The sequence below is a fragment of the Agelaius phoeniceus genome, chromosome 6, assembly GCF_051311805.1.
Source record: "Agelaius phoeniceus isolate bAgePho1 chromosome 6, bAgePho1.hap1, whole genome shotgun sequence".
Classification (NCBI taxonomy): Eukaryota; Metazoa; Chordata; class Aves; order Passeriformes; family Icteridae; genus Agelaius; species Agelaius phoeniceus.
The window spans coordinates 32,751,325-32,763,580 of record NC_135270.1 but is presented as its reverse complement, the minus strand read 5'-3'; the positions used below and the strand labels follow the sequence as shown (position 1 = coordinate 32,763,580).

Sequence of the window (12,256 nt, the reverse complement as noted above, 5' to 3'; positions counted from 1 at the left end):
CCTTATTGTACCTATTTTTGTACCTGTTTTCCTTTGTAAACCATAAATATTTTCTTATTGAGAAAAAGACAGTATGCCTATAGCAGTCTGTGAGAGAACGTGTCAAGTTAAATAGGGACTGCACAAAGTTCAGGTAATTCTTCTCAGGGGTTGAATGTAGGGGTAAGCTGTGGTTGCAATCTTATCACAAGATGCAAGATCACACAGTGAATTGACTGGCAAGAGCCTCCTCGGCAGTTTCTTCTGTTTCCTTGTGTCATTTTTTTTTTCCTCCTTTCACTTAATTAAATTTTGTTTTAGTGTTGATCTATTTTCTTCCCTTCATTATTTGCTCTTATTCAAGTGATAAATAGCAATTTTCATTAATTACAAATTTCTTCATTGTTGAACTAGAATTTAAAGTTATTTTAAGTTTTATTTTAACATAAATCTGTTTTATGGATTCTGAAGCAAATATGCACTATCTTCTATAAATACTCAGGTGTACTTCTAAAAAGATACAGATAAAGCTCTTGAAGTCCCTAGTATAGAGTATAAATACCATGTAAAGGGATAGCACAAATAACTACACATCATTGGTTCAGATCATAAAGTCATCTTAGAAATCAGATTTGCAGCTGCTTATGCAGAGAAGCAAGAAATGGAAATTATTGTAAGCAAGCTGAAAATGCCTGCTGTCAAAATCCACTTGTCCTGTGATCATCAGGATTACATCCTTCTGCTGCATAATCAGTAGGTTCAAAATTGCTGAATTTGATACATTTCAGTGCAAAATTTGCTATCCTGATGTGTGAAAATGGAAGCTCAAGCTCTGCTTTTATTAACACTTCACCATTTCTGTTCTGCCCAGACAGTATCTGGAGGGGAAAAAAAATCAACACCTAGTGATGCATATAATGCTTCCTGCAATACCTTAACAGTAGGGGGTTTTGCCTCCAGGGTAGAGAGAAAAGGGAGAGAATTGCTTGCTATGAGCTGGAAAAGCAGCAGCGCAGTTGGCTCTGGCAGTGAGGGGGTTGACTGACAGTCTGCAGTGCAGTGGAGTTAGCTGAGCTCCCTATATGGCTGTGGATTAGCTATATGCTAATACTGATAGGAGAGGAGCAGCACAGAGCGCAGTGAGCTGACGGTGGAGGCGATCAGCCTCAGCAGAGCTGACTCCTCAAGAGCCATGGCTGAAGGGGGTGAAGGAGGGGAAGATGAAATACAGTTCCTTCGAACTGTAAGTATCTGCTTTTTATAGGTCATGTAGTACATGATTTTGTGTCTCACATCTATTTCTTTTCTGTTGTATTGGAAATAAAGTGTTATTTCTGTGCTGGGCTTTGCCAAATGGCAGAATTGATTTAGTCAGTGGATAAAATAAAGCAAGAATAAGAGCTCTAATAGCATCATGCAGTCTCGGTGTGTTCTTCCCTGAATCTGCTCAATAGCCAGTTTGGTATAAGGAGACCTATTTCCGCTGTAATCCCCTGTGTTTGAAGCGTCCCCGTCAACTTTGTACTTGGGTTTCTAAATGTAGCATGCCAAATATGTGACCTCTGAAACTTCTGTCTGGGTTAGATTTCACTGACATTAACAGAAGCTTTGCAAATAGGAGTGCCTTAAAATGATGAATAAACCAAGCAAGCCCCTGATGACCTCTTCTGATAAACATGCACACAGAAGCACACTTGTGTGTAGGGAACACCAACAGATGTTAAAGTCAGGGCTCTGCAAATGTTTGGGGTCTTTTCTCTACTTAAAAGAAGCTTATCTTTAAAGGACATAAGCATTTCTTTGGGAAGGGGTGTTAATTAGTGAAATACCCTCCACTTGGTGTAATTTTCTATAAAGAGCCCTCACACCATTCTTTCCTAAAGCTTTACACAAATCTAATATGACAACTAATTTAGACTTTTAAGCAAGTAGTGTACATGCATTAATTTTTGGGAAGAGGATAACATCCTTTTCATGTCTCACCTTGTGTCTCCTTAGATTTACCCTGCATGACTAAGAGTGTGTTGTTGTGTAACTAGCATGGAAAAACTGCTTTTAGATGTGTGTATTCCCTTCCCTTTCCACGCTATCTTTACTTTGCATTTATCACAAATAATGTTCCAGAAACAAGCTCCTCTAGAGCTGATTCAACTTTGAAAGGATAAGTCGCTAAAATAAAAAATGCTAAGTTCCCAAAGTAAGAAATTACAAGATTGATTTTTGAGAAGCTGGGGTAAATTATTTATGGGAAATAAAGGTTGGAGTGAGGTGATGGCTGCTGCTGTAAGTTGTTTAGGTGTGATGAAGTGTCATTAGCACTTTTAACCCTCAGAGAATTTCATGGGGTGGGGGGGACAGGGTGGAGGGGTAATGACAATGAAAAATCTTCTCCAACATTCATCCCCTCCACTACACTTTCTAAAGGTACATATTTTAGCAGATTACTCCAGCCTTTAATCTGAGGCTGGAGTGTTAAATGTATATCCTTCATCCTTTCACTTTCTAGCATGTTGCCGTGACTGAACAGCCATCCTCAGGGATGGAGTGAGAAGCCTTGCCCTTTCATAGGTGTAGCCTATGTGTGCTACATGAGATGGCAATTTCTGCTGCTGTGATACATTCTCATGCTAGAGTAATTCTGTTGCACTTCTTCCAATGGTTAAAATGAAGTTCTCAATAGAGGCGTGGGCCAAAACTGGAAATAGCCAAAAGGGAGACTGTGCAGAAGTGTTCCTTCCACACAGTGCAAGGAAATCTTCTACAGGGGAGAGAATGAACTAGATTTTTCTGTTGGAAGTTCTAGCTACTTCTTGCTCTAAACAATCATATCAGTTACTGCTGTCTCCTCTACATTATAAATCTTCTTTCACCTTTGTGGGCAAGGGATATGTTGTTTGTTTCTTAGTATACTGAGAAAGGAAAAATTTATTAGATACAGGGTGCTACAGTGAGATACACCTTCAGTACTGATTTCTTACAGCTTTTATTTCTGTGTAAGCAGTGTTTGTGCTTACAAAAACATAGTACAGTAGTCCTTAAGAAGTCTTGCAGTGAAATTGTTAATCAATTAGAATCTTCTCTGAATCAAAATATTTTATGGGTTTTTTGGATTGCTGCTGAATGTTTCCAAGGCTTATGCAGCTGATTCTTCCTTTGAAAATGTTGATATCCATATTTTCATTTTTGAGTCTTTAGAGAGAAGTTATCTAGGATATTTTAGGTCTTGGGGACATCTCTTTCTTGTTTAGGTATAAAATAAGATTATGAGTCTTTTGATTCAAAGATATCATATAGCAATTTTTTGAAAAAGCAAGAGAACCAACTCTTAAAAATCTACTTAAATTATTTTTTGCTACCTTAAAGACAAATGTCCTTTTGTCCTCAATTTTGGTTATGACTTCTTTTGTCTTCCAGATCTAAGTTGTTGTTTAGTTTTGTGTCTCACTTTTATGTTCTCTCCTCATATAAAAGGTCAAAAAGCCTGTTAATACATGATGATGAAATCTGTATTTGTTTCTATGGAGCAGCAACTTGTGGGCACATTTATAAGATTTGATGGAAAGCTTTTTACTGTCATTTTCTGTTCCAAAACATTCCTTATACTTAATTAGATTGGCAGCAATGGGAATGAGGAAACACCTAAAGAACAAATTCCAGAGAGGATAACAACATTATCATTGTTCTAGTAGTAGTATATCTTCAGTACTCATTTCAAATATGTCCCAATACTTGTGTAAAGCCTTTACATGCAATGACAGCATTTCAAGGAAGGTGTTCTTTATACAGTGAAATTTCTGTCCTGAATTTTTCCTGACTTGTTAGTTCAGTATGAATGTAAATATATAAGCACACATATATTTTTCTTACACTGCTACCCTGTTGTTGTGTCTTTGTTATGAATTTTTTTTGTGTTTTATTTCTTGTAATGATGCTTGGAATTGTTTATCTATTTTCCTTGCTGCTGGTTTCCTTCTGGTTTTGGCTCTGGATATTCAGTGTGTCATTTATGGAAGGGAGAAGCAAAGCACTTGTTGCATGTGTGTAGTATGCAATACTGCTGTGGTTTAGCTTCCCTTTTGTTTAGGTGATTTTCCTATATTGTTTATTTGTTACCCCCTCCTAAGGTGTGAATACACAAGAAATCAATGTAGCTGACATTATGCAGCATTAGGTGAGAATGCATATGGTTGGTTACCTGTGCTGTTTTGAGATAACATACTGAGGGATATAGAAAGAGCCTTGCCGCCCTTAATGTGAATGAGTGAGTGTAAGCCATTCTCATTTGAGCCTTTCCTATCTGCTGGGAATTTACTGCTATGATGAGTTGAAACCATTCTCTCTTCTCCAGAAATTATTCACAAGTTCTTGCTGCTGCTGAATTACTCAAATATGAGGTGGTCTCTGTCTTGGAGCAAAGAGCTTTTGCCTTCCTCCATTAGAAACACCTAAATAGTAATTTGCTAACGGTAACTGAGCATATGGTTGAGGATGGAGGTGAAGTCCCACCCCTGCCAAAGCACTTTAAATGTAATGAAGCATATCAAAGTCATTTGCCATCTTAGAGTCCTAAATATGGTGGTAACACTAGTTGAAAGGTCTATTGCTTTGCCATTTTCCCTGAAATTCGTGCTATTAATGGAAAGAGTTCCTCCTTATTTTAATAGAGATACCTTTTTTGGTTGGCTTTTTGTTGTTGTTGTGTTGGGTTTTTTTGGGTTTTTTGTTTGGGTTTTTTTTTTTTTTTAATGGTTCATTAGTCAACAAAATTTTGCCTCATTTTCTGTAAATCTAAATGCTGTTTGTGCTGATGTGTCTGGGCATAAGTGTACATATGCCTTTGTGCCCGTGTGTGTGATACTTTCCCCAGCTGGTTACTAGTCATTAATTTCTGTGAGTGACAAAGGCCTTACCAACTGGTTCTTCTTTAACTTATGCTCTTTTAACAGCTTCTCTCAAAGACTTTAAGTGTTCTCATAGACCTCTCTAATCATGATCTAAAAATTTACAGGCAGGTGTGAGAAACTGTTTTCTTCCATTGACTGACTGTAATTATCTATTATACTTAAATAGCAAAATATTGATGTTACAAAGACCCAGAAAATAATATTTGAATTTTTTTTTCCAAGATCTAGTCCATGTATGTAAATTTACACAATGAGTTTACAGATCTTTTTAGGATCATTTGTGTATTGAGTTGTTGCTCAGAATCAAGAGGATTGAGCAGCTCATACACAAGTTCATTTGTTGATACACATTCCTGTCTATACTTCTTGAAAATGAGGTCTTCTACTGTTCAGATGTTACAAATGAGATGGGAAGTAATCTGTTTTACAATATGAACTGTCAGGTAAAGTGTAAATTAGATTTTCTTTTTCTCCTCAATCATTTACACTGTTGCCAAATATAAATATAAAAAGTGATTAAATGATGATGCTTCTTAAAAACTATTCTAAGAGTTGTACTACACCATTTCAGTTTATCAGGGATCAGTGTGGCATAAAACTAGTTCTTTTTAGGTACTTCTAATATATGTTGGTTCATCAAATCTATGTTCTTAGTGGTATATCTCTAGTGACAAAACAAAGAACATATGAAGTGGAGACATGAAAATAATTTTTCCTTAATAGTCCAACTTTGTATCTAATAGTTATGTTACTAACTGCATGCTGATATTCTTTAGCACAGATCTCTGTGGCTTGATTCAGTAAAGTACAGAGATCTCCTATAAAGTACCTACCAGACCAGTACTTGTAAACAAATAGATCTGACAAATGTCCAAATATCAAACAATAATGGAAGATATTTCTAGGGAGACATCTTTATCAGTGCTTAATTAAAAAGTGGGATAAATTTGGAAACTGATCACAGTGAACTGTGCATGAATTTATGGAAAACTATAGAAAGGATAGGAAATGCCTTGAGATAAAATCAGTGGAATCTTCCTGATGCCCTTTTTAAGGGAGCTGGAACAAATTCTGTGTGCTTTTTGAACAGCTGTGTGTATTGCACTATATTGTTTTCAAATTAACTAGAACACTTTGTCTATTGTCACTGAAATGTGCTGTAATTCATGACACAGAAATTCATTAGTCAATTCCTTTCAAAAAAAGAGTAAAAATAATGAATAATGTTATATAAAGCTTGAATTACTTCTGAGAGCTGGTATTAGAAGTTCAGTTATTTTTGAGTTAAATATTTCTGTATCTGTTTATCTATTAATCTCTGTGTGTTAAATCTCCCCCTTTCGATCCTATTGCTGCAGTTGTAGTTGTGTAGCAGCCCATACTTCTAAGGCTTTTAAGTACTACAACAAAAATTATGTGACAAAACAAAATCTGCACCATGCTTCTTCCTCTCTTTAAAAAGAATGTTTCAAATATACTTGTTTTTTGCTTCTTAAACTTCAGACTATCACCAGTACAACTATTCACAATCACTCTTATTTTCCTTCATTTTCTACCATGGAAATCATACTTAATGTTGTAAATTTATCCTGAGTTGTGTTGCTAAGAACTTGTAGTGTCCTTCTCTGTAAATAATGTTGCTCAGTTTATTTTCACTCATTCAGCTGCCACTTTTACTTCCTGCATGTGTTCTCAACTTTATGAATATTTTTGTCCAGTTTGTCACTATAGGCAAAACTACTCATGGTCATTCTTTGCTTAGGACTCTTTCCCTACTGAAAGTAGGATCATATTATGGACAGATTTAGAATATGACAAAATTTCCAGTGCATCATGTGCTGTGATATGCTGTGTTTATTTTTTATAAAATAAAGAATAAATCTTGTGCAGTTAATTGCAACCTCTTTTCAAGCCAGAATTTTAAGCAAATGGTCTACCACAGTATAAAGACAACAGTCATTGCTTCAGACTGTAGTGTCTGTTTCAACCTCCAAACATATTGGAGTAATTGCTTGATATCTATAACAGGCTTTCAATTAATTTGTAACAATTTCTCTTTTGAAATTAAATAAATGTAAATGTGTATTTTAGGCCCCTGGCATGAAAAAGTTCTTTGCACCATGTTTAGATAGAAAGGGAAATACTTCAGTAATTTATTATGTTTAATTTAGTGAAAGTTTTTTGAATTTTATAAAAAACCCAACTGTAATAGACAATCTGGGAAAAATGAATTCTCTGGGCAATGATGTATTGGAAGACTAGATCAGGTAATGGGGAGCAGAAAGAGAAAAAGGCAAATCGAGTTTTTGCAGATAAAACAGTGAATAATGAAGAGCTGCATCATGATTAATCTGAGGTGAAGGTGGATTTCTTTCTGTCAAATTTAAGGTAGCTGAGGTACACTTCCAAAAAGTCCTGACATTGATCCTGAGATGTTACATTGTTTGGTTTCCTTGAGACATTTCTTATGTTTTATTTAGCATGGATCTATAGAATAGGCAGCAATCCTACTTTTTTTCTACAAGAATGTAGATCAGTACAATTCAGAGATGCACTGTAAAACAATATACAATCATAGTACAAATATGTGTGGTATATGTAAGGATATATTGTACATCATATCAATAGAATATATGTAATTATATGTAACAAGTTGCACTTAAACAAGCTGCTTCATATTAGGCCAGTCTACATCAGTTAAAATCAAAGTGACAATATACTGCATGAACTAAACATCATGCTTTTCTACTGCTTTTTTCTACAGCATAATTTTAAAACATGCTTTTTAAAAAAGAAATCAATGCATATACTACAATGTTAAAAATTCAGTGTATTGTTAGAAAATACTTGTGAGATTGAATGTATTCATGATATTCATGATCCTCTTCTAGGATAGATCTAACTAACTCCTTGTTAGTTTCCTTTCCTTCCCCCCCCCCCCCCCCCCCCAATATTTCTGGGGTTATTTGATGCTGATGCAGTTCTACAGAAATAACAACAAATTTGTTATAGTCAAGCAAAACTCTTCAAACTTGCCTTGGAATGTTAGTGACAGAAAAGGCTTTTGACAGGATTTGTGACCATGCAATAATCCTAAATTAATACCCAAGCATATATTTCCCTATTTCTTCATAGCCACACTGGTGGTTGTTGTCGAGATTTGTCTTCTGCTCATGATCTGCTTTTTGGTGTCTAAATGGGAATGAATATCTTCAGTAATAAATAGTGAATTTGTTAGTGATGTAATGCATTTTTATAGAATGCAGCAAGCAGGTTTTCTAATCTCTAGTCCCATGCCGTACTAACTGGATATGATTCATGTTGAAATCCAGCAGTGAATATTGCCTCTTCTCAGTTCCCATGGCAGTGCTGTGACCACACAGCCAAATGCTGCCAGGTGCATTAGCTACACATTCCAAAAATTAAAACAGAGTTGCAGGCATGGAGGAGATGAAAAATAAAATAGGCATGCAGTTATTTTGAAGATATTGAATTAAATAACAGGACACTAGCTAAAAGTTCTGTGTCTCTTGACTTCATACACAAAATGCACATTTTCCCAAATGACAAAGTAACACTGCAGACACATAATAAGCACAGATATCTAAAGGCATTAAAATTATCCTCTCAATTAAAAAACAATTGGTTACATAAATACACTTTAAAAGATTCAGAAAGAAAACATGAGGTATTAATATATGCCTCAATGAGTTTTTTGGTTTATTTTCTCAATATAGAAGTTTTAAATATATATTCTGTCGTTAATGTCATGACAACATCAGCAGACCATTCCTTCTGTCTATAACTTAGTAGGATATAGTGGTTTTGGTGCTGGAAGATCTAAAATTATGTACCAGATATTGTTTAAGAGAATGTATGTTCTAATTTCAGCAGATATTTTCTACCCAAATATTTGATCTGCTTGGCTAGCTTTTGGAAGCAGGTTTTCTGAAAATTACAGTGATGTTCTGAAGTGCAGATGGCAAATATGTGACACCTCAGGGTGGGTCTTAAGTAGTTCAAGGTTGGGATATGCATTGAAATTACAAAAGCCTATAAGGAAATTGAGATCTGCTCGATCTGCTTTTGGTGGTGTCTTGATATGAGGTATCCAGAGCTGTTGATTGTCAGTCACTGCACATCTGCTGTCAGTCAGGCTCAGTCTCCACAGACAGAGCCCAGCTGTGAATAGAAGCTGCTGACCAGTCTGTAACCACCCTTTCCAGGTTCCCTCTTTTGGCACATCTCATCCATGGGCAGGAGTGTCAGCTACGGTCAGTAAAAGTAACAGCAGAGTAAGGTGAAAGATTCAGTAGTAACATCAAGTTTGTTCTTTCTACTGGGCTTTTATCCAAATAAGCAAGTGCTAGTTCCTCAGTGAGCTGAGTAGTCAGCACACGCCTGAGCTGTTTTTAGTCCACAGCAAACATCTCTGTCAGTCTTGAGTATTCCAGCTACTTCAGCACTCAACCATGTTCTCTGATACCTTGTGCCAGAAAACCAACTTCCCTTGACACAATTGCAACAATTTGAAATCTCTTCAATAACATAGTATTACAGAAGAATTGAAGCTTAAATAAAACATTTTAAAATTACTTGTACAAAAAATAGAATTTCAACTTGCAAATTGAAAAACGTTTTTAAAAGATGATGTGTAATTAATTTATAGCACTGGAAGTTTAACATGCTTTTGAACTACATCAGCAATACCGCGTACAAATGGGAGTACAGGGATCATCAAACTTAGAATATATACCAGTGCTAATGTCCCAGATGATTCACTAGAACGCCCAAGGCCAAATGACTCCCATTTCCCAAGACTCCATCTGACTTCACTGCCTCATCTTTTCTATACATGGAAAATTCTCAGAAGACTTATACACCTGATACATATTAAAGATACTTAATGTCAGTAGTTTGTATAATTTGGAAGTTGATGAAGAATATATAGAAATATTGATACAGTAAGTTAACATTTTGACTAAAAGAAAATTAACCCCCAGTGCTCAGCATTAAACTGGAAGTTACCAGCCTGTCTTCTTAAGCGCATATCCATTTCTGTTGCACTTTTCAAGAGATCAAAATCAATAGACATTATAGTTTCAATGTGGCCAAAGCTGTGAAAAGTAGAGTTTAGAATTTGGAAGACCTCAGTCTGATCATGTATATTATGCTTGCATTTGTAGCTACAAGGTAACTTTTTTGTTCAGAACGTTCATGGGACAAAAGATTATTTTCTGCATTCATATTGACAATTACAGGACTAAATACTAATAGGGTTTTAAAGGTCTGATTTTCTGATTTGTCTGTGAAAAGTTAATGATGATTATGTACCAAACCTTCATTAAAATCTTTTCATTTGCCCTGTATTTTATGAACTAGTTTGATATACTAGAATTAATAGAGTAAGGGTTTTTAATATGCATAGGAAAATATAAACATTTTTAATTTGCAGACACTAAATCTTTTCTTTAAAAGTTGTGAATTATTACTTACTTGCTTTCCTAGTAAATTTTTGCAGATCTGTTGGAAATCTTTTTTATCTGAATTACTTTGTTATCATGTATGGAAATAGTTCCAGGTGATCTGGTATAGGTGAAATTACAAGTGGCTGAGGGTGACTAGCACTTTTGATGGCTGAATAACTCATGTGTCATCTGGGATGGTAGCTTTAAAAAAATAAAATTTAAATTGTTTGGTTTTCAATTTTTTGTTACACAATATAAGAAAAAAAAAATTCTAGCTCAAAGCTTACAAAAACTCTCTGTGTACTATACTGGATCCTAGGTGACTCTCTTAGGCAATGTCTAAATGGCCCCATCTTTAATGCATCTCTGTTATGTGAGTGAATAAAAGAGCCGAGTGCTTGAATACTCAGTAGTATACCTCAATAATAACTCTGCAAGCAACTCTTGATTATAAAGGATAGGTATTCTCACTGGATCACTTATCATTGATTATTATTTCAAAAGTTTCCATAAAGCCTTGTTAAATCTATAAATTTTAGTAACATTTCTGCAGTTAAAACTCTTTAAAGTAATTCTGTCAACCTACACCTCTTCCTTCACTCACTGTGAATGCCGATAATCCATATTTGCCTTAGGTATTTGGTTTTATTCAAGATTTACTTACTGTGTTTATAGTAGTTTTGCTCAGGATATCCCTAAATTTTTAAAAATTTCTTCCATGAAATGGAATGAGGTAATATTTTGGATCTTGTACAGGTGCAAAATATTTCCACCTGTACAATTAAGTGGCATTGCATCTCATATTGTGCCAAGTACTGTAAGTTTATTGTATATACATAGTAAAACTAACATACATATTATTGTACATACATATTAAAACCAACTGTAATAGAATCTACAAAAAAACCCCAAACTTCAATAAGAGTAGTATGTTAAAATAAATTTTTGCATTACAATAGAAGGAAAAGTCAGCAACTTCTATGACTCTCTTTCAAGATTAGTGGTTTTCCAATAGTGATTTTAAACTGCACTGCAAAGACAAGCTTACTGGACAAAATTTCACAGAAGGGAATACGACAGTGTTATTCAATAGTACATGGGATTATATCCTTCACCAGTGATGTGAACGTTTCCCATTGTTGCTTCAGTTTCACGTGTGAAATAGTAAAAGCTTAGTATATCAAAGCTGGCCTGGAGAAGAATACCTTTGCTTTAATCGCACAAATCAACCTGAGTTTCAGAATTCTTTAATTTATACATTTTGCATCTGATCTCCTTTATGTACAAAATGAATGATTCTGTGTGGTATGCTTGTATCACAGTGAAAGTTAAGAGAAGTTAAATCAGTAATCAGCTAGCCCTAAATAAATGGTAAGGTCCAAAAGAATGTGCTATGATATGTGTCATATGTTGCAAATATTGTTTATACAGCCAGATTGTTCTTCCAGTAGAGAAGATACACTGATTGCTAAGTTAGATAGTAGTTTCCCCAAAGAGGGAAAAAAGGACATCACCTGCATTTAAAATATATTGATATGAATATATGAAAATATATTGATAATGTTAAAAAATCTATATTAAGAAAGACAACTTTATCAGAAGGGAAAATGCTTTTCTCACTAAGGCTTTTTAAAATTTTTTTAAATTTTTTAATTTGAAAAGCCAACATTTGATGACTAATTGTTAGTGGCCTAGGCAGCCTAACTGCAGATAAGTTACAGAAGCTATTACTAATGACCTTTTACTGCTAACCAGAGTATAGTTGCTATTTCTTGTCGTAGTTGATATTTGCTTGTCACAAGCAATAAGCTGTAATAGTGTATCCACTGGTGGCTTGCTATTGAAAAAACACCAACTTTGAGAGAGGCTGCACAAGAACATACAGATTTTTGTGATTTATTTGAA

The 12,256-nt window shown here is 35.0% G+C and overlaps 1 protein-coding gene across 1 annotated transcript in view; it reads left to right on the top strand.

Moving 5' to 3' along the window:
• The first annotated feature begins 990 nt into the window (after positions 1 to 990).
• Positions 991 to 12,256, top strand: part of RYR3 (ryanodine receptor 3) — a 196,058-nt gene continuing 184,792 nt past the window's right edge. Inside the window, exon 1 of the mRNA XM_077180355.1 lies at positions 991 to 1,222. Within this exon, the coding sequence (XP_077036470.1) occupies positions 1,172 to 1,222 (51 nt within the window). The 5' untranslated portion in view covers positions 991 to 1,171. The remainder of the gene's footprint in view (positions 1,223 to 12,256) is intronic.